Below are 22105 nucleotides of genomic sequence, written 5' to 3' on the forward strand. Positions count from 1 at the left end.
ATACGTCCAGGAAGACCTTAGTATACGTGATAGAGGTACCTAGGCTGAATTTACTTCAGAGGAAGATCCAACAAATGTCTAGTAAAATTCTGGTGTCTGTTTACCTGCTATGTCAGTAGGTGCAGCAGGCCACATCAGTCATTCTCACGGTTAAACATGGTTGCTGCTACAATAATGACAGTCTGATACTAATAAATAGTGAAAAATATATGTTTTCCCCTTTCTTCACCATCAGGTCAAACAGAATACGCTCGAGCGACGATCAAGTGGGCCACAGACTTCCTGCTCAAGTGCCACACTGGACCTTACGAATTTTATGGACAGGTATAATGATGGAATCGTTATTTTTTTTGTCATATATATATATATATATATATATATATATATATATATATATATATATATATATATATATGTACATATATGTACATATATGTACATATATGTAAATATTAAGCATAAAGTTAAGTATGTATATGGAATTTTTCGAGTGTAGACTGTTGAAAGATGTCCTGGGATGTAGAACTAAATGGTTCAGATATGTTGATGACATCTTGTGTCTTTGGCCAGATAATATGGCCCTGGATACATTTTTACTAAGAGTTAACCATTTAGTCCCGTCTTTTCAATTCACTGTGGAAAAAGAGGTGGACCGTAAACTTCCATTCTTAGAAATGTTGATACACCGGGTTGATAGAAAGTTTAACGTTTACAGTATATAGGAAGGCCACCAATGTGTGCTCATACGTCCACTACTGTTCCAACCATGAGACTAAAGTCAAAAGGAGTGTATTTCTTATTATGTTTTTGAGAGCCTATATAGTGTGTAGTCAGGAGTTCCTAGATGAAGAAATTAAGAAAATATCTGACATTGGCACGAAACTGCGATATCCAAAAGTGCTTATGGAATGTGTCTTGCTGGCAGCTAAGAAAACTTATTATAGGACAGAACCTAGGATAACACCTCAGATCAAGAATGTGCTTGTCCTCCCATATAACAAGAACTTATCTATCCTGACGAAGGCTCTTGAAAGATTTAATGTACAAGTAGTTGTTAAAAATTCACGGACTGTTAGAAGCATCCTGATAAAGAATGCACCACAACAACGTGTTGGTGGTGTCTACAGAGTTGGTTGTAATGGTTGCAGCCTCTCCTGTTTGGGACAAACGGGAAAGTGAGAATGTGAGGTGAGAATGTCCCAACACCGTTATTCGATACTTATAGCACAGGAGTCGAACGTGATTTTCAACCATATTAGAGCTTGTAATAACCCGGCAAACTGGTGGGAAGCAAGAGTCCTCTTCCCTTGTTCCTCCTGGCTTTGTAGAATCGCCAGTTATTAAGCATAATAGGCAGTCATTATACAATATCAGTGATGGGCTGTTCAAATTAGATGCATTTTTAGTTGAGGTAATAGTACACAGTTGAAAATTGGGATCCTATACGAATGCATCAGACTGTCTTAAATGTAGTGCCACACCGAGGAATTAGGGCCTATATTTTCTCCTGCAGTTTCTGAAGGTTGAGTCAGAGTTTGCCTCAGAATTATGTGGGATGAATATCTGTGGCCGGCTTTCCTGTTATTGCCGATGTCTCCCCCTTTAATGAATTTATTTTAATGAGCCCGTTCTCCTTTACATAACATTATATGGTACCATTTTCTCTTGTAATTTAAAGGGACAACGTTGTCCCGTGGAGGATATAATTGCCCACGTTAGTTTCGTTTAGGCTATTACAGTATCAATGCTTGTGGGATTTTTTCTAATGCTATAATATTCATTTTTCTGGCTATGGACACTGTTGTGCCTGGGGGCACTTCCGGTTCCCTCTCCTTTCTCCCTCCCTTACTTCCTCACTCCAGTAATGGCGGTCCTCTGGGAACGTTATTTGCTTCGACACCCTCCTCTTTTCTGCAATTTTGCAAGCTCCTGATGATGTGTTGATTGCAACACACACACACATCAACCAAATAACTGCTGCAGCATATGGACGGCCTAGCAAACCTCAGAACAGCATTCCGACATCTTAATAAGGAATCGTTCAGGATCCTATACACCGTGTATGTTAGGCCCATATTGGAGTATGCGGCACCAGTTTGGAACCCACACCTAGCCAAGCACGTAAAGAAACTAGAGAAAGTGCAAAGGTTGAAACAAGACTAGTCTCATAGCTAAGACATATGTCCTACAAGGAGAGGTTAAGGGAAATCAACCTGACGACACTGTAGGACAGGAGAGATAAGGGGCACATGATAACGACATATAAAATACTGAGAGGAATTGACAAGGCGGACAAAGACAGGATGTTCCAGAGATGGGACACAGCAACAAGGGGACACAATTGGAAGTTGAAGACACAGATGAATCACAGGGATGTTAGCAAGTGTTTCTTCAGCCACAGAGTAGTCAGGAAGTGGAATAGTTTGGGAAGCGATGTAGGGGAGGCAGGATCCATACATAGCTTTAAGCAGAGGTATGATAAAGCTCACGGTTCAGGGAGAGTGACCTAGTAGCGACCAGTGAAGAGGCGGGGCCAGGAGCTTGGACTCGACCCCTGCAACCTCAACTAGGTAAGTACACACACACACACACACACACACACACATATATATATATATATATATATATATATATATATATATATATATATATATATATATATATATATATATATATACATGTATATATATATATAGGTAGAAAAATGAAAGTGAACACAGATAAGAGTAAGGTGATGAGGGTATTAAACGATTTTGATGAAAAATTGGATATCACATTGGAGGGAGGGAGTATGGCAGCAGTGAATGTTTTCAGATATTTGGGAGTTGACTTGTCAGTGGATGGGTTTGTGAAGGATGAGGTTAACCAGAGAACTTATGAAGGAAAAAAAGTGAGTGGCACATTGTGGTATCTGTGGAGACAAAGAACGTTATCTATGGAGGCAAAGAAGGGAATGTACGAGAGTATAGTGATACCAACACTCTTATATGGATCTGGAGCTTGGGTTGTAAATGCTGCAGCGAGGAGAAGGCTGAAAGCAGTGGAGATGTCGTGTCTAAGGGCAATGTGTGGTTTACCTGGAGTTTACCTGGAGAGAGTTCCGGGGGTCAACGCCCCCGCGGCCCGGTCTGTGACCAGGCCTCCTTAGGTCAGTGTCCCAGGATGCAACCCACACCAGTCGACTAACACCCAGGTACCTATTTTACTGATGGGGAACATAGACAACAGGTTGAAAGAAACACGTCCAATGTTTCTACTCTGGCTGGGAATCGAACCCAGGCCCTCGCCGTGTGAAGCGAGAGCGTTAACCACCAGGCCACCAGAGCCCCATTATGCCGAGAATTCGTAGTGTGGAAATTAGGAGGAGGTGTGGAGTTACTAAAAGTATTAGTCAGATGGCTGAAGAGTGGTTATTGAGGTGGTAAGGTCATTTAGAGTGAATGGAACAAAGTAGAATGAATTAGAGAGTGTATAAATCTGTAGGGGAAGGAAGGTGGGGTAGGGGTGGTCCTTGAAAAGGTTGGAGGGAGTGTGTAAAGGAGGTTTTGTGGGCAAGGGGCTTGGACTTCCAGCAAGCATGCGTGAGCGAGTTAGGAGTGAATGGAGTTGAATGGTTTTTGGGACCTGACGAGCTGTTGGAGTGTGAGCAGGGTAATATTTTGTGAAGGGATTCAGGGAAATCTGTTAGCCGGGCTTGAGTCCTGAAAATGGGAAGTACAATGCCTGCACTTTAAAAGAGGGGTGTGGGACATTGGCAGTTTAAAGTGACTATCTAAACTGTCGTATCTGGACGCCTCTGCAAAGACAATGATTATGTATGAGTGATAATGAAAGTGTTGATTTTATATTACTGGAGAGGGCACAATAATATAAAATACTACTCGTTGCACTAGTACACCAAACAGGGACCAGAATAACATTAGCCTAGAGTCATCCACACCATCGTGTGTCCTTGGGTAGCGAGTACAACATCCAGTTCCGCTGGATGCGCTACTCTTTTGGATTGTACATATGGTCTAGTGGGTTAAGGTGTCATGAGTTTTCGCCTACCATTAGGCAGGCCAAAGCAGCATGGGTTCGAGTCCTTGGCTAGTCGCAGTGTTTTTATTGATCAATAAAACTCTTTCGTGGGCACAATAATATATATATATATTACTAGGTTGGTAGATAACAACCACCCAGGGAGGTACTACCGTCCTGTGGTAGTAGGTTGGTAGATAACAACCACCCAGGGAGGTACTACCGTCCTGTGGTAGTAGGCTGGTAGATAACAACCACCCAGGGAGGTACTACCGTCCTGTGGTAGTAGGCTGGTAGATAACAACCACCCAGGGAGGTACTACCGTCCTGTGGTAGTAGGCTGGTAGATAACAACCACCCAGGGAGGTACTACCGTCCTGTGGTAGTAGGCTGGTAGATAACAACCACCCAGGGAGGTACTACCGTCCTGTGGTAGTAGGCTGGTAGATAACAACCGCCCAGGGAGGTACTACCGTCCTGTGGTAGTAGGCTGGTAGATAACAACCACCCAGGGAGGTACTACCGTCCTGTGGTAGTAGGTTGGTAGATAACAACCACCCAGGGAGGTACAACCGTCCTGTGGTAGTAGGCTGGTAGATAACAACCACCCAGGGAGGTACTACCGTCCTGTGGTAGTAGGCTGGTAGATAACAACCACCCAGGGAGGTACTACCGTCCTGTAGTAGTAGGCTGGTAGATAACAACCACCCAGGGAGGTACTACCGTCCTGTGGTAGCAGGTTGGTAGACAGCAACCGCCCAGGGAGGTGCTACCGTTCTGTGGAAGCAGGTTCGTAGACAGCAACCGCCCAGGGAGGTACTACCGTCCTGTGGTAGTAGGTTGGTAGACAGCAACCATCCAGGGAGGTAATACCGTCCTGTGGAAATAGGTTGGTAGACAGCAACCGCCCAGGGAGGTACTACCGTCCTGTGTTAGTAGGTTGGTAGACAGCAACCGCCCAGGGAGGTACTACCGACCTGTGGTAGTAGGTTGGTAGTCAGCAACCGCCCAGGGAGGTACTACCGTCCTGTGGTAGTAGGTTGGTAGACAGCAACCACCCAGGGAGGTACTACCGTCCTGTGGTAATAAGTTGATAGACAGCAACCACCCAGGGAGGTAATACCGTCCTGTGGTAGTTGGTTGGCAGACAGCAGCCGCCCAGGGAGGTACTACCGTCCTGTGGTAGTAGGTTGGTAGACAGCAACCACCCAGGGAGGTACTACCGTCCTGTGGTAGTAGGTTTGTAGACAGCAACCACCCAGGGAGGTACTACCATCCTGTGGTGGTAGGTTGGTAGACAGCAACTACCCAGGGAGGTACTACCGTCCTGTGGTAGTAGGATAGTAGACAGCAACTGCCCAGGGAGGTACTACCGTCCTGTGGTAGTAGGATAGTAGAGAGCAGATACCCAGGGAGGTACTACCGTCCTGTCGTAGTAGGTTGGTAGACAGCAACCGTCCAGGGAAGTACTGCCGTCCTGTGGTAGTAGGTTGGTAGAGAGCAACCACCCAGGGAGGTACTACCGTCATGTGGTAGAAGGTTGGTAGACAGCAACCGCCCAGTTAGGTACTACCGTCCTGTGGTAGTAGGTTGGCAGACAACAGCCGCCCAGGGAGGTACTACCGTCCTGTGGTAGTACGTTGGTAGACAACAACCACCCATATATATATATATATATATATATATATATATATATATATATATATATATATATATATATATAAATATATATATATATATATATATATGTACATATATGTACATATATGTACATATATGTAAATATTAAGCATAAAGTTAAGTATGTATATGGAATTTTTCGAGTGTAGACTGTTGAAAGATGTCCTGGGATGTAGAACTAAATGGTTCAGATATGTTGATGACATCTTGTGTCTTTGGCCAGATAATATGGCCCTGGATACATTTTTACTAAGAGTTAACCATTTAGTCCCGTCTTTTCAATTCACTGTGGAAAAAGAGGTGGACCGTAAACTTCCATTCTTAGAAATGTTGATACACCGGGTTGATAGAAAGTTTAACGTTTACAGTATATAGGAAGGCCACCAATGTGTGCTCATACGTCCACTACTGTTCCAACCATGAGACTAAAGTCAAAAGGAGTGTATTTCTTATTATGTTTTTGAGAGCCTATATAGTGTGTAGTCAGGAGTTCCTAGATGAAGAAATTAAGAAAATATCTGACATTGGCACGAAACTGCGATATCCAAAAGTGCTTATGGAATGTGTCTTGCTGGCAGCTAAGAAAACTTATTATAGGACAGAACCTAGGATAACACCTCAGATCAAGAATGTGCTTGTCCTCCCATATAACAAGAACTTATCTATCCTGACGAAGGCTCTTGAAAGATTTAATGTACAAGTAGTTGTTAAAAATTCACGGACTGTTAGAAGCATCCTGATAAAGAATGCACCACAACAACGTGTTGGTGGTGTCTACAGAGTTGGTTGTAATGGTTGCAGCCTCTCCTGTTTGGGACAAACGGGAAAGTGAGAATGTGAGGTGAGAATGTCCCAACACCGTTATTCGATACTTATAGCACAGGAGTCGAACGTGATTTTCAACCATATTAGAGCTTGTAATAACCCGGCAAACTGGTGGGAAGCAAGAGTCCTCTTCCCTTGTTCCTCCTGGCTTTGTAGAATCGCCAGTTATTAAGCATAATAGGCAGTCATTATACAATATCAGTGATGGGCTGTTCAAATTAGATGCATTTTTAGTTGAGGTAATAGTACACAGTTGAAAATTGGGATCCTATACGAATGCATCAGACTGTCTTAAATGTAGTGCCACACCGAGGAATTAGGGCCTATATTTTCTCCTGCAGTTTCTGAAGGTTGAGTCAGAGTTTGCCTCAGAATTATGTGGGATGAATATCTGTGGCCGGCTTTCCTGTTATTGCCGATGTCTCCCCCTTTAATGAATTTATTTTAATGAGCCCGTTCTCCTTTACATAACATTATATGGTACCATTTTCTCTTGTAATTTAAAGGGACACGTTGTCCCGTGGAGGATATAATTGCCACGTTAGTTTCGTTTAGGCTATTACAGTATCAATGCTTGTGGGATTTTTTCTAATGCTATAATATTCATTTTTCTGGCTATGGACACTGTTGTGCCTGGGGGCACTTCCGGTTCCCTCTCCTTTCTCCCTCCCTTACTTCCTCACTCCAGTAATGGCGGTCCTCTGGGAACGTTATTTGCTTCGACACCCTCCTCTTTTCTGCAATTTTGCAAGCTCCTGATGATGTGTTGATTGCAACACACACACACATCAACCAAATAACTGCTGCAGCATATGGACGCCTAGCAAACCTCAGAACAGCATTCCGACATCTTAATAAGGAATCGTTCAGGATCCTATACACCGTGTATGTTAGGCCCATATTGGAGTATGCGGCACCAGTTTGGAACCCACACCTAGCCAAGCACGTAAAGAAACTAGAGAAAGTGCAAAGGTTTGAAACAAGACTAGTCTCATAGCTAAGACATATGTCCTACAAGGAGAGGTTAAGGGAAATCAACCTGACGACACTGTAGGACAGGAGAGATAAGGGGCACATGATAACGACATATAAAATACTGAGAGGAATTGACAAGGCGGACAAAGACAGGATGTTCCAGAGATGGGACACAGCAACAAGGGGACACAATTGGAAGTTGAAGACACAGATGAATCACAGGGATGTTAGCAAGTGTTTCTTCAGCCACAGAGTAGTCAGGAAGTGGAATAGTTTGGGAAGCGATGTAGGGGAGGCAGGATCCATACATAGCTTTAAGCAGAGGTATGATAAAGCTCACGGTTCAGGGAGAGTGACCTAGTAGCGACCAGTGAAGAGGCGGGGCCAGGAGCTTGGACTCGACCCCTGCAACCTCAACTAGGTAAGTACACACACACACACACACACACACACATATATATATATATATATATATATATATATATATATATATATATATATATATATATATATATATATACATGTATATATATATATAGGTAGAAAAATGAAAGTGAACACAGATAAGAGTAAGGTGATGAGGGTATTAAACGATTTTGATGAAAAATTGGATATCACATTGGAGGGAGGGAGTATGGCAGCAGTGAATGTTTTCAGATATTTGGGAGTTGACTTGTCAGTGGATGGGTTTGTGAAGGATGAGGTTAACCAGAGAACTTATGAAGGAAAAAAAGTGAGTGGCACATTGTGGTATCTGTGGAGACAAAGAACGTTATCTATGGAGGCAAAGAAGGGAATGTACGAGAGTATAGTGATACCAACACTCTTATATGGATCTGGAGCTTGGGTTGTAAATGCTGCAGCGAGGAGAAGGCTGAAAGCAGTGGAGATGTCGTGTCTAAGGGCAATGTGTGGTTTACCTGGAGTTTACCTGGAGAGAGTTCCGGGGGTCAACGCCCCCGCGGCCCGGTCTGTGACCAGGCCTCCTTAGGTCAGTGTCCCAGGATGCAACCCACACCAGTCGACTAACACCCAGGTACCTATTTTACTGATGGGGAACATAGACAACAGGTTGAAAGAAACACGTCCAATGTTTCTACTCTGGCTGGGAATCGAACCCAGGCCCTCGCCGTGTGAAGCGAGAGCGTTAACCACCAGGCCACCAGAGCCCCATTATGCCGAGAATTCGTAGTGTGGAAATTAGGAGGAGGTGTGGAGTTACTAAAAGTATTAGTCAGATGGCTGAAGAGTGGTTATTGAGGTGGTAAGGTCATTTAGAGTGAATGGAACAAAGTAGAATGAATTAGAGAGTGTATAAATCTGTAGGGGAAGGAAGGTGGGGTAGGGGTGGTCCTTGAAAAGGTTGGAGGGAGTGTGTAAAGGAGGTTTTGTGGGCAAGGGGCTTGGACTTCCAGCAAGCATGCGTGAGCGAGTTAGGAGTGAATGGAGTTGAATGGTTTTTGGGACCTGACGAGCTGTTGGAGTGTGAGCAGGGTAATATTTTGTGAAGGGATTCAGGGAAATCTGTTAGCCGGGCTTGAGTCCTGAAAATGGGAAGTACAATGCCTGCACTTTAAAAGAGGGGTGTGGGACATTGGCAGTTTAAAGTGACTATCTAAACTGTCGTATCTGGACGCCTCTGCAAAGACAATGATTATGTATGAGTGATAATGAAAGTGTTGATTTTATATTACTGGAGAGGGCACAATAATATAAAATACTACTCGTTGCACTAGTACACCAAACAGGGACCAGAATAACATTAGCCTAGAGTCATCCACACCATCGTGTGTCCTTGGGTAGCGAGTACAACATCCAGTTCCGCTGGATGCGCTACTCTTTTGGATTGTACATATGGTCTAGTGGGTTAAGGTGTCATGAGTTTTCGCCTACCATTAGGCAGGCCAAAGCAGCATGGGTTCGAGTCCTTGGCTAGTCGCAGTGTTTTTATTGATCAATAAAACTCGTTCGTGGGCACAATAATATATATATATATTACTAGGTTGGTAGATAACAACCACCCAGGGAGGTACTACCGTCCTGTGGTAGTAGGTTGGTAGATAACAACCACCCAGGGAGGTACTACCGTCCTGTGGTAGTAGGCTGGTAGATAACAACCACCCAGGGAGGTACTACCGTCCTGTGGTAGTAGGCTGGTAGATAACAACCACCCAGGGAGGTACTACCGTCCTGTGGTAGTAGGCTGGTAGATAACAACCACCCAGGGAGGTACTACCGTCCTGTGGTAGTAGGCTGGTAGATAACAACCACCCAGGGAGGTACTACCGTCCTGTGGTAGTAGGCTGGTAGATAACAACCGCCCAGGGAGGTACTACCGTCCTGTGGTAGTAGGCTGGTAGATAACAACCACCCAGGGAGGTACTACCGTCCTGTGGTAGTAGGTTGGTAGATAACAACCACCCAGGGAGGTACAACCGTCCTGTGGTAGTAGGCTGGTAGATAACAACCACCCAGGGAGGTACTACCGTCCTGTGGTAGTAGGCTGGTAGATAACAACCACCCAGGGAGGTACTACCGTCCTGTAGTAGTAGGCTGGTAGATAACAACCACCCAGGGAGGTACTACCGTCCTGTGGTAGCAGGTTGGTAGACAGCAACCGCCCAGGGAGGTGCTACCGTTCTGTGGAAGCAGGTTCGTAGACAGCAACCGCCCAGGGAGGTACTACCGTCCTGTGGTAGTAGGTTGGTAGACAGCAACCATCCAGGGAGGTAATACCGTCCTGTGGAAATAGGTTGGTAGACAGCAACCGCCCAGGGAGGTACTACCGTCCTGTGTTAGTAGGTTGGTAGACAGCAACCGCCCAGGGAGGTACTACCGACCTGTGGTAGTAGGTTGGTAGTCAGCAACCGCCCAGGGAGGTACTACCGTCCTGTGGTAGTAGGTTGGTAGACAGCAACCACCCAGGGAGGTACTACCGTCCTGTGGTAATAAGTTGATAGACAGCAACCACCCAGGGAGGTAATACCGTCCTGTGGTAGTTGGTTGGCAGACAGCAGCCGCCCAGGGAGGTACTACCGTCCTGTGGTAGTAGGTTGGTAGACAGCAACCACCCATGGAGGTACTACCGTCCTGTGGTAGTAGGTTTGTAGACAGCAACCACCCAGGGAGGTACTACCATCCTGTGGTGGTAGGTTGGTAGACAGCAACTACCCAGGGAGATACTACCGTCCTGTGGTAGTAGGATAGTAGACAGCAACTGCCCAGGGAGGTACTACCGTCCTGTGGTAGTAGGATAGTAGAGAGCAGATACCCAGGGAGGTACTACCGTCCTGTCGTAGTAGGTTGGTAGACAGCAACCGTCCAGGGAAGTACTACCGTCCTGTGGTAGTAGGTTGGTAGACAGCAACCACCCAGGGAGGTACTACCGTCATGTGGTAGAAGGTTGATAGACAGCAACCGCCCACTTAGGTACTACCGTCCTGTGGTAGTAGGTTGGTAGACAGCAACCACCCAGGGAGGTACTACCGTCCTGTGGTAGAAGGTTGATAGACAGCAACCGCCCATATATATATATATATATATATATATATATATATATATATATATATATATATATATATATATATATATATATATATATATATATATATACACATATATATATATATATATATATATATATATATATATATATATATATATATACATATACATATACATACATATATATTAGTAGGTTGGTAGACAGCAACCACCCAGGGAGGTACTACCGTCCTGTGGTAGTAGGCTGGTAGATAACTACCACCCAGAGAGGTACTACCGTCCTGTGGTAGTAAGTTGATAGACAGCAACCACCCAGGGAGGTACTACCGTCCTGTGGTAGTAGGTTGGCAGACAGCAGCCGCCCAGGGAGGTACTACCGTCCTGTGGTAGTAGGTTGGTAGACAGCAACCACCCAGGGAGGTACTATCGTCCTGTAGTAGTAGGTTGGTAGATAACAAACACCCAGGGAGGTACTACCGTCCTGTGGTACCATGTTGGTAGACAGCAACCGCCCAGGGAGGTACTACAGTAATGTGGTAGTACGTTGGTAGACAGCAACCGCCCAGGGAGGTACTCCCGTCCTGTGGTAGTAGGTTGGTAGACAGCAACCACCCAGGGAGGTACTACAGTCCTGTGGTAGTAAGTTGATAGACAGCAACCACCCAGGGAGGTACTACCGTCCTGTTGTAGTAGGTTGGCAGACAGCAGCCGCCCAGGGAGGTACTACCGTCCTGTGGTAGTAGGTTGGTAGACAGCAACCACCCAGGGAGGTACTATCGTCCTGTGGTAGTAGGTTGGTAGACAGCAACCACCCAGGGAGGTACTACCGTCCTGTGGTGGTAGGTTGGTAGACAGCAACCACCCAGGGAAGTACTACCGTCCTGTGGTAGCAGGTTGGTAGACAGCAGCCCCCCTGGGAGGTACTACCGTCTTGTGGTAGCAGGTTGATAGACAGCAACCACCCAGGGAGGTACTACCGTCCTGTGGTAGTAGGTTGGTAGACAGCAACCACCCAGGGAGGTACTACCGTCCTGTGGCAGTAGGTTGGTAGACAGCAACCACCCAGGGACGTACTACCGTCATGTGATAGTAGGTTGGTAGACAGCAACCGCCCAGGGAGGTACTACCGTCCTGTGGCAGTAGGTTGGTAGACAGCAACCGCCAAGGGAGGTACTACCGTCCTGTGGTAGTACGTTGGTAGACAGAAACCACCCAGGGAGGTACTACCGTCCTGTGGTAGTAGGTTGGTAGATAGCAACCACTCAGGGAGGTATTACCGTCCTGTGGTAGTAGGTTGGTAGACAGCAACCGCCAAGGGAGATACTACAGTCCTATGGTAGTAGGTTGGTAGACAGCAACCACCCAGGGAGGCACTATCGTCCTGTGGTAGTAGGTTGGTAGACAGCAACCACCCATGGAGGTACTACCGTCATGTGGTAGTAGGTTGGTAGACAACAACCGCCCAGGGAGGTACTACCGTCCTGTGGTAGTAGGTTGGTAGACGGCAACCGCCCAGGGAGGTTCTATCGTCTTGTGGCAGTACGTTGGTAGGCAGAAACCACCCAGGGAGGTACTACCGTCCTGTTGTAGTAGGTTGGTAGACAGCAACCACCCAGGGAGGTACTACCGTCCTGTGGTAGCAGGTTGGTAGACAGCAACCGCCCAGGGAGGTATTACCGTCCTGAGGTAGTAAGTTGGTAGACAGCAGCCGCCTAGAGAGGTACTACCGTCCTGTGGTAGTAGAATGGTAGACAGCAACCACCCAGGGAGGTACTACCGTCATGTGGTAGAAGGTTGGTAGACAGCAACCGCCCAGTTAGGTACTACCGTCCTGTGATAGTAGGTTGGCAAACAGCAGCCGCCCAGGGAGGTACTACCGTCTTGTGGTAGCAGGTTGATAGACAGCAACCACCCAGGGAGGTACTACAGTCCTGTGGTAGCAGGTTGATAGACAGCAACCACCCAGGGAGGTACTATCGTCCTGTGGTAGTACGTTGGTAGACAGCAACAGCCCAGGGAGGTACTACCGTCCTGTGGTAGTAGGTTGGTAGACAGCAACCACCCAGGGAGGTACTACAGTCCTGTGGTAGCAGGTTGATAGACAGCAACCACCCAGGGAGGTACTATCGTCCTGTGGTAGTACGTTGGTAGACAGCAACAGCCCAGGGAGGTACTACCGTCATGTGGTAGTAGGTTGGTAGACAGCAACCGCCCAGGGAAGTACTACCGTCCTGTGGTAGTAGGTTGGTAGACAGCAGCCGCCCAGGGAGGTACTACCGTCCTGTGGTAGTAGGTTGGTAGACAGCAACCACCCAGGGAGGTACTACCGTCCTGTGGTAGTAGGTTGGTAGACAGCAACCACCCAGGGACGTACTACCGTCATGTGGTAGTAGGTTGGTAGAGAGCAACCGTCCAGGGAGGTACGACCGTCCTGTGGTAGTACGTTGGTAGACAGCAACCGCCCAGGGAGGTACTACCGTCATGTGGTAGTAGGTTGGTAGACAGCAACCGCCCAGGGAAGTACTACCGTCCTGTGGTAGTAGGTTGGTAGACAGCAGCCGCCCAGGGAGGTACTACCGTCCTGTGGTAGTAGGTTGGTAGACAGCAACCACCCAGGGAGGTACTACCGTCCTGTGGTAGTAGGTTGGTAGACAGCAACCACCCAGGGACGTACTACCGTCATGTGGTAGTAGGTTGGTAGAGAGCAACCGTCCAGGGAGGTACGACCGTCCTGTGGTAGTACGTTGGTAGACAGCAACCGCCCAGGGAGGTACTACCGTCCTGTGGTAGTACGTTGGTAGACAGAAACCACTCAGGGAGGTACTACCGTCCTCTGGAATTAGGTTGGTAGACAGCAACCGCCCAGGGAGATACTACAGTCCTATGTTAGTAGGTTGGTAGACAGCAACCACCCAGGGAGGTACTATCGTCCTGTGGTAGTAGGTTGGTAGACAGCAACCACCCAGGGAGGTACTACCGTCCTGTGGTAGTAGGATAGTAGAGAGCAACCGCCCAGGGAGGTACTACCGTCATGTGGTAGTATGTTGGTAGACAGCAACCGCCCAGGGAAGTACTACCGTCCTGTGGTAGTAGGTTGGTAGACAGCAGCCGCCCAGGGAGGTACTACCGTCCTGTGGTAGTAGGTTGGTAGACAGCAACCGTCCAGGAAGGTACTACCGTCCTGTGGTAGTAGGTTGGTAGACAGAAACCACTCAGGGAGGTACTACCGTCCTCTGGTAGTAGGTTGGTAGACAGCAACCGCCCAGGGAGATACTACAGTCCTATGTTAGTAGGTTGGTAGACACCAACCACCCAGGGAGGTACTATCGTCCTGTGGTAGTAGGTTGGTAGACAGCAACCACCCAGGGAGGTACTACCGTCCTGTGGTAGTAGGATAGTAGACAGCAACTGCCCAGGGAGGTACTACCATCCTGTGGTGGTAGGTTGGTAGACAGCAACTACCCAGGGAGGTACTACCGTCCTGTGGTAGTAGGATAGTAGACAGCAACTGCCCAGGGAGGTACTACCGTCCTGTGATAGTAGGATATTAGACAGCAACTGCCCAGGGAGGTACTACCGTCCTGTGGTAGTAGGATAGTAGACAGCAGCTACCCAGGGAGGTACTACCGTCCTGTGGTAGTAGGTTGGTAGACAGCAACCGCCCAGGGAGGTACTACCGTCATGTGGTAGTAGGTTGGTAGACAGCAACCGCCCAGGGAAGTACTACCGTCCTGTGGTAGTAGCTTGGTAGACAGCAGCCGCCCAGGGAGGTACTACCGTCCTGTGGTAGTAGGTTGGTAGACAGCAACCACCCAGGGAGGTACTACCGTCCTGTGGTAGTAGGTTGGTAGACAGCAACCACCCAGGGACGTACTACCGTCATGTGGTAGTAGGTTGGTAGAGAGCAACCGCCCAGGGAGGTACTACCGTCCTGTGGTAGTAGGTTGGTAGACAGCAACCGCCCAGGAAGGTACTACCGTCCTGTGGTAGTAGGTTGGTAGACAGAAACCACTCAGGGAGGTACTACCGTCCTGTGGTAGTAGGATAGTAGACAGCAGCTACCCAGGGAGGTACTACCGTCCTGTGGTAGTACGTTGTTAGACAGCAACCGCCCAGGGAGGTACTACCGTCCTGTGGTAGTACGTTGGTAGACAGAAACCACTCAGGGAGGTACTACCGTCCTCTGGAAGTAGGTTGGTAGACAGCAACCGCCCAGGGAGATACTACAGTCCTATGTTAGTAGGTTGGTAGACAGCAACCACCCAGGGAGGTACTATCGTCCTGTGGTAGTAGGTTGGTAGACAGCAACCACCCAGGGAGGTACTACCGTCCTGTGGTAGTAGGATAGTAGACAGCAACCGCCCAGGGAGGTACTACCGTCATGTGGAAGTAGGTTGGTAGACAGCAACCGCCCAGGGAAGTACTACCGTCCTGTGGTAGTAGGTTGGTAGACAGCAGCCGCCCAGGGAGGTACTACCGTCCTGTGGTAGTAGGTTGGTAGACAGCAACCGCCCAGGAAGGTACTACCGTCCTGTGGTAGTAGGTTGGTAGACAGAAACCACTCAGGGAGGTACTACCGTCCTCTGGTAGTAGGTTGGTAGACAGCAACCGCCCAGGGAGATACTACAGTCCTATGTTAGTAGGTTGGTAGACACCAACCACCCAGGGAGGTACTATCGTCCTGTGGTAGTAGGTTGGTAGACAGCAACCACCCAGGGAGGTACTACCGTCCTGTGGTAGTAGGATAGTAGACAGCAACTGCCCAGGGAGGTACTACCATCCTGTGGTGGTAGGTTGGTAGACAGCAACTGCCCAGGGAGGTACTACCGTCCTGTGGTAGTAGGATAGTAGACAGAAACTGCCCAGGGAGGTACTACCGTCCTGTGATAGTAGGATAGTAGACAGCAACTGCCCAGGGAGGTACTACCGTCCTGTGGTAGTAGGATAGTAGACAGCAGCTACCCAGGGAGGTACTACCGTCCTGTGGTAGTAGGTTGGTAGACAGCAACCGCCCAGGGAGGTACTACCGTCATGTGGTAGTAGGTTGGTAGACAGCAACCGCCCAGGGAAGTACTACCGTCCTGTGGTAGTAGCTTGGAAGACAGCAGCCGCCCAGGGAGGTACTACCGTCCTGTGGTAGTAGGTTGGTAGACAGCAACCACCCAGGGAGGTACTACCGTCCTGTGGTAGTAGGTTGGTAGACAGCAACCACCCAGGGACGTACTACCGTCATGTGGTAGTAGGTTGGTAGAGAGCAACCGCCCAGGGAGGTACTACCGTCCTGTGGTAGTAGGTTGGTAGACAGCAACCGCCCAGGAAGGTACTACCGTCCTGTGGTAGTAGGTTGGTAGACAGAAACCACTCAGGGAGGTACTACCGTCCTGTTGTAGTAGGATAGTAGACAGCAGCTACCCAGGGAGGTACTACCGTCCTGTGGTAGTAGGTTGGTAGACAGCAACCGTCCATGGAAGTACTGCCGTCCTGTGGTAGTAGGTTGGTAGAGAGCAACCACCCAGGGAGGTACTACCGTCCTGTGGTAGTACGTTGGTAGACAACAACCACCCATATATATACATATATATATATATATATATATATATATATATATATATATATATATATATATATATATATATATATATATATATATATATAAATATATATATATATATATATATATATATATATATATATATATATATATATATATATATATATATATATATATATATATATTAGTAGGTTGGTAGACAGCAACCACCCAGGGAGGTACTACAGTCCTGTGGTAGTAAGTTGATTGACAGCAACCACCCAGGGAGGTACTACCGTCCTGTTGTAGTAGGTTGGCAGACAGCAGCCGCCAAGGGAGGTACTACCCTCCTGTGGTAGTAGGTTGGTAGACAGCAACCACCCAGGGAGGTACTATCGTCCTGTGGTAGTAGGTTGGTAGACAGCAGCCACCCAGGGAGATACTACCGTCCTGTGGTGGTAGGTTGGAAGACAGCAACCACCCACGGAGCTACTACCGTTCTGTGGTAATAGGTTGGTAGACAGCAACCGCCCAGGGAAGTACTACCGTCCTGTGGTAGCAGGTTGGTAGACAGCAGCCGCCCAGGGAGGTATTACCGTCTTGTGGTAGCAGGTTGATAGACGGCAACCACCCAGGGAGGTACTACCATCCTGTGGTAGTAGGTTGGTAGACAGCAACCACCCAGGGAGGTACTACCGTCCTGTGGTAGCAGGTTGGTAGACAGCAACCACCCAGGAACGTACTACTGTCATGTGGTAGTAGGTTGGTAGAGAGCAACCGCCCAGGGAGGTACTACCGTCCTGTGGTAGTAGCTTGGTAGACAGCAACCGCCCTGGGAGGTACTACCGTCCTGTGGTAGTACGTTGGTAGACAGAAACCACCCAGGGAGGTACTACCGTCCTGTGGTAGTAGGTTAGTAGATAGAAACCACTCAGGGAGGTACTACCGTCCTGTGGTAGTAGGTTGGTAGACAGCAACCGCCCAGGGAGATACTACAGTCCTATGGTAGTAGGTTGGTAGACAGCAACCACCCAGGGAGGTACTATCGTCCTGTGGTAGTAGGTTGGTAGACAGCAACCACCCAGGGAGGTACTATCGTCTTGTGGTAGTACTTTGGTAGGCAGCAACCACCCAGGGAGGTACTACCGTCCTGTGGTAGAAGGTTGGTAGACAGCAACCGCCCAGTTAGGTACTACCGACCTGTGGTAGTAGGTTGGTAGACAGCAGCCGCCCAGGGAGGCACTACCGTCTTGTGGTAGCAGGTTGATAGACAGCAACCACCCAGGGAGGTACTACCGTCCTGTGGTATTAGGTTGGTAGACAGCAACCACCCATGGAGGTACTACAGTCCTGTGGTAGTAAGTTGATTGACAGCAACCACCCAGGGAGGTACTACCGTCCTGTTGTAGTAGGTTGGCAGACAGCAGCCGCCCAGGGAGGTACTACCGTCCTATGGTAGTAGGTTGGTAGACAGCAACCACCCAGGGAGGTACTATCGTCCTGTTGTAGTAGGTTGGTAGACAGCAACCACCCAGGGAGGTACTACCGTCCTGTGGTGGTAGGTTCGTAGACAGCAACCACCCAGGGAGCTACTACCGTTCTGTGGTAATAGGTTGGTAGACAGCAACCTCCCAGGGAAGTACTACCGTCCTGTGGTAGCAGGTTGGTAGACAGCAGCCGCCCAGGGAGGTACTACCGTCTTGTGGTAGCAGGTTGATAGACAGCAATCACCCAGGGAGGTACTACCGTCCTGTGGTAGTAGGTTGGTAGACAGCAACCACCCAGGGAGGTACTACCGTCCTGTGGTAGTAGGTTGGTAGACAGCAACCACCCAGGGACGTACTACCGTCATATGGTAGTAGGTTGGTAGACAGCATCCGCCCAGGGAGGTACTACCGTCCTGTGGTAGTAGGTTGGTAGACAGCAACCGCCCAGGGAGGTACTACCGTCCTGTGGTAGTACGTTGGTAGACAGAAACCACCCAGGGAGGTACTACCGTCCTGTGGTAGTAGGTTGGTAGACAGCAACCACTCAGGGAGGTACTACCGTCCTGTGGTAGTAGGTTTGTAGACAGCAACCGCCCAGGGAGATACTACCGTCGTATGGTAGTAGGTTGGTAGACAGCAACCACCCAGGGAGGTACTATCGTCCTGTGGTAGTAGGTTGGTAGACAGCAACCACCCAGGGAGGTACTACCGTCATGTGGTAGTAGGTTGGTAGACAGCAACCGCCCAGGGAGGTACTACCGTCCTGTGGTAGTAGGTTGGTAGACAGCAACCGCCCTGGGAGGTACTATCGTCTTGTGGTAGTAAGCTGGTAGGCAGAAACCACCCAGTGAGGTACTACCGTCCTGTGGTAGTAGGTTGGTAGACAGCAACCACCCAGGGAGGTACTACCGTCCTGTGGTAGCAGGTTGGTAGACAGCAAACGCCCAGGGAGGTATTACCGTCCTGTGGTAGTAAGTTGGTAGACAGCAGCCGCCTAGAGAGGTACTACCGTCCTGTGGTAGTAGGTTGGTAGACAGAAACCACCCAGGGAGGTACTAACGTCATGTGGTAGAAGGTTGGTAGACAGCAACCGCCCAGTTCGGTACTACCGTCCTGTGGTAGTCCGTTGGTAGACAGCAACCACCCACGGAGGTACTATCGTCCTGTGGTAGTAGGTTGGTAGACAGCAACCACCCAGGGAGATACTACCGTCCTGTGGTGGTAGGTTGGTAGACAGCAACCACCCAGGGAGCTACTACCGTTCTGTGGTAGTAGGTTGGTTGACAGCAGCCGCCCAGGGAGGTACTACCGTCTTGTGGTAGTAGTTTGGTAGACAGCAACCACCCAGGGAGGTACTACCGTCCTGTGGTAGTAGGTTCGTAGACAGCAACCGCCCAGGGAGGTACTACCGTCCTGTGGTAGTAGGTTGGTAGACAGCAACCAACCAGGGAGGTACTACCGTCCTGTGGTAGTAGGTTGGTAGACAACCACCCAGGGAGGTACTACCGTCCTGTGGTAGTAGGTTGGTAGACAGCAACCACCCAGGGAGGTACTACCGTCCTGTGGTAGTAGGTTGGTAGACAGCAACCACCCAGGGAGGTACTACCGTCCTGTGGTAGTAGGTTGGTAGACAGCAACCACCCAGGGAGGTACTACCGTCCTGTGGTAGTAGGTTGGTAGACAGCAACCACCCAGGGAGGTACTACCGTCCTGTGGTAGTAGGTTGGTAGACAGCAACCACCCAGGGAGGTACTACCGTCCTGTGGTAGTAGGTTGGTAGACAGCAACCACCCAGGGAGGTACTACCGTCCTGTGGTAGTAGGTTGGTAGACAGCAACCACCCAGGGAGGTACTACCGTCCTGTGGTAGTAGGTTGGTAGACAGCAACCACCCAGGGAGGTACTACCGTCCTGTGGTAGTAGGTTGGTAGACAGCAACCACCCAGGGAGGTACTACCGTCCTGTGGTAGTAGGTTGGTAGACAGCAACCACCCAGGGAGGTACTACCGTCCTGTGGTAGTAGGTTGGTAGACAGCAACCACCCAGGGAGGTACTACCGTCCTGTGGTAGTAGGTTGGTAGACAGCAACCACCCAGGGAGGTACTACCGTCCTGTGGTAGTAGGTTGGTAGACAGCAACCACCCAGGGAGGTACTACCGTCCTGTGGTAGTAGGTTGGTAGACAGCAACCACCCAGGGAGGTACTACCGTCCTGTGGTAGTAGGTTGGTAGACAGCAACCACCCAGGGAGGTACTACCGTCCTGTGGTAGTAGGTTGGTAGACAGCAACCACCCAGGGAGGTACTACCGTCCTGTGGTAGTAGGTTGGTAGACAGCAACCACCCAGGGAGGTACTACCGTCCTGTGGTAGTAGGTTGGTAGACAGCAACCACCCAGGGAGGTACTACCGTCCTGTGGTAGTAGGTTGGTAGACAGCAACCACCCAGGGAGGTACTACCGTCCTGTGGTAGTAGGTTGGTAGACAGCAACCACCCAGGGAGGTACTACCGTCCTGTGGTAGTAGGTTGGTAGACAGCAACCACCCAGGGAGGTACTACCGTCCTGTGGTAGTAGGTTGGTAGACAGCAACCACCCAGGGAGGTACTACCGTCCTGTGGTAGTAGGTTGGTAGACAGCAACCACCCAGGGAGGTACTACCGTCCTGTGGTAGTAGGTTGGTAGACAGCAACCACCCAGGGAGGTACTACCGTCCTGTGGTAGTAGGTTGGTAGACAGCAACCACCCAGGGAGGTACTACCGTCCTGTGGTAGTAGGTTGGTAGACAGCAACCACCCAGGGAGGTACTACCGTCCTGTGGTAGTAGGTTGGTAGACAGCAACCACCCAGGGAGGTACTACCGTCCTGTGGTAGTAGGTTGGTAGACAGCAACCACCCAGGGAGGTACTACCGTCCTGTGGTAGTAGGTTGGTAGACAGCAACCACCCAGGGAGGTACTACCGTCCTGTGGTAGTAGGTTGGTAGACAGCAACCACCCAGGGAGGTACTACCGTCCTGTGGTAGTAGGTTGGTAGACAGCAACCACCCAGGGAGGTACTACCGTCCTGTGGTAGTAGGTTGGTAGACAGCAACCACCCAGGGAGGTACTACCGTCCTGTGGTAGTAGGTTGGTAGACAGCAACCACCCAGGGAGGTACTACCGTCCTGTGGTAGTAGGTTGGTAGACAGCAACCACCCAGGGAGGTACTACCGTCCTGTGGTAGTAGGTTGGTAGACAGCAACCACCCAGGGAGGTACTACCGTCCTGTGGTAGTAGGTTGGTAGACAGCAACCACCCAGGGAGGTACTACCGTCCTGTGGTAGTAGGTTGGTAGACAGCAACCACCCAGGGAGGTACTACCGTCCTGTGGTAGTAGGTTGGTAGACAGCAACCACCCAGGGAGGTACTACCGTCCTGTGGTAGTAGGTTGGTAGACAGCAACCACCCAGGGAGGTACTACCGTCCTGTGGTAGTAGGTTGGTAGACAGCAACCACCCAGGGAGGTACACCCAGGGAGGTACTACCGTCCTGTGGTAGTAGGTTGGTAGACAGCAACCACCCAGGGAGGTACTACCGTCCTGTGGTAGTAGGTTGGTAGACAGCAACCACCCAGGGAGGTACTACCGTCCTGTGGTAGTAGGTTGGTAGACAGCAACCACCCAGGGAGGTACTACCGTCCTGTGGTAGTAGGTTGGTAGACAGCAACCACCCAGGGAGGTACTACCGTCCTGTGGTAGTAGGTTGGTAGACAGCAACCACCCAGGGAGGTACTACCGTCCTGTGGTAGTAGGTTGGTAGACAGCAACCACCCAGGGAGGTACTACCGTCCTGTGGTAGTAGGTTGGTAGACAGCAACCACCCAGGGAGGTACTACCGTCCTGTGGTAGTAGGTTGGTAGACAGCAACCACCCAGGGAGGTACTACCGTCCTGTGGTAGTAGGTTGGTAGACAGCAACCACCCAGGGAGGTACTACCGTCCTGTGGTAGTAGGTTGGTAGACAGCAACCACCCAGGGAGGTACTACCGTCCTGTGGTAGTAGGTTGGTAGACAGCAACCACCCAGGGAGGTACTACCGTCCTGTGGTAGT

General features: G+C 49.3%; 1 protein-coding gene across 1 annotated transcript in view; it reads left to right on the forward strand.

Moving 5' to 3' along the window:
* Positions 1-22105, forward strand: part of LOC128686805 (endoglucanase E-4) — a 124119-nt gene that overhangs the window by 39330 nt on the left and 62684 nt on the right. The window contains exon 5 of the mRNA XM_053773949.2: positions 236-324. Within this exon, the coding sequence (XP_053629924.1) occupies positions 236-324 (89 nt within the window). The remainder of the gene's footprint in view (positions 1-235; positions 325-22105) is intronic.

The sequence above is a fragment of the Cherax quadricarinatus genome, chromosome 2 (genome assembly GCF_038502225.1).
Source record: "Cherax quadricarinatus isolate ZL_2023a chromosome 2, ASM3850222v1, whole genome shotgun sequence".
In the NCBI taxonomy this organism is placed as follows: domain Eukaryota; kingdom Metazoa; phylum Arthropoda; class Malacostraca; order Decapoda; family Parastacidae; genus Cherax; species Cherax quadricarinatus.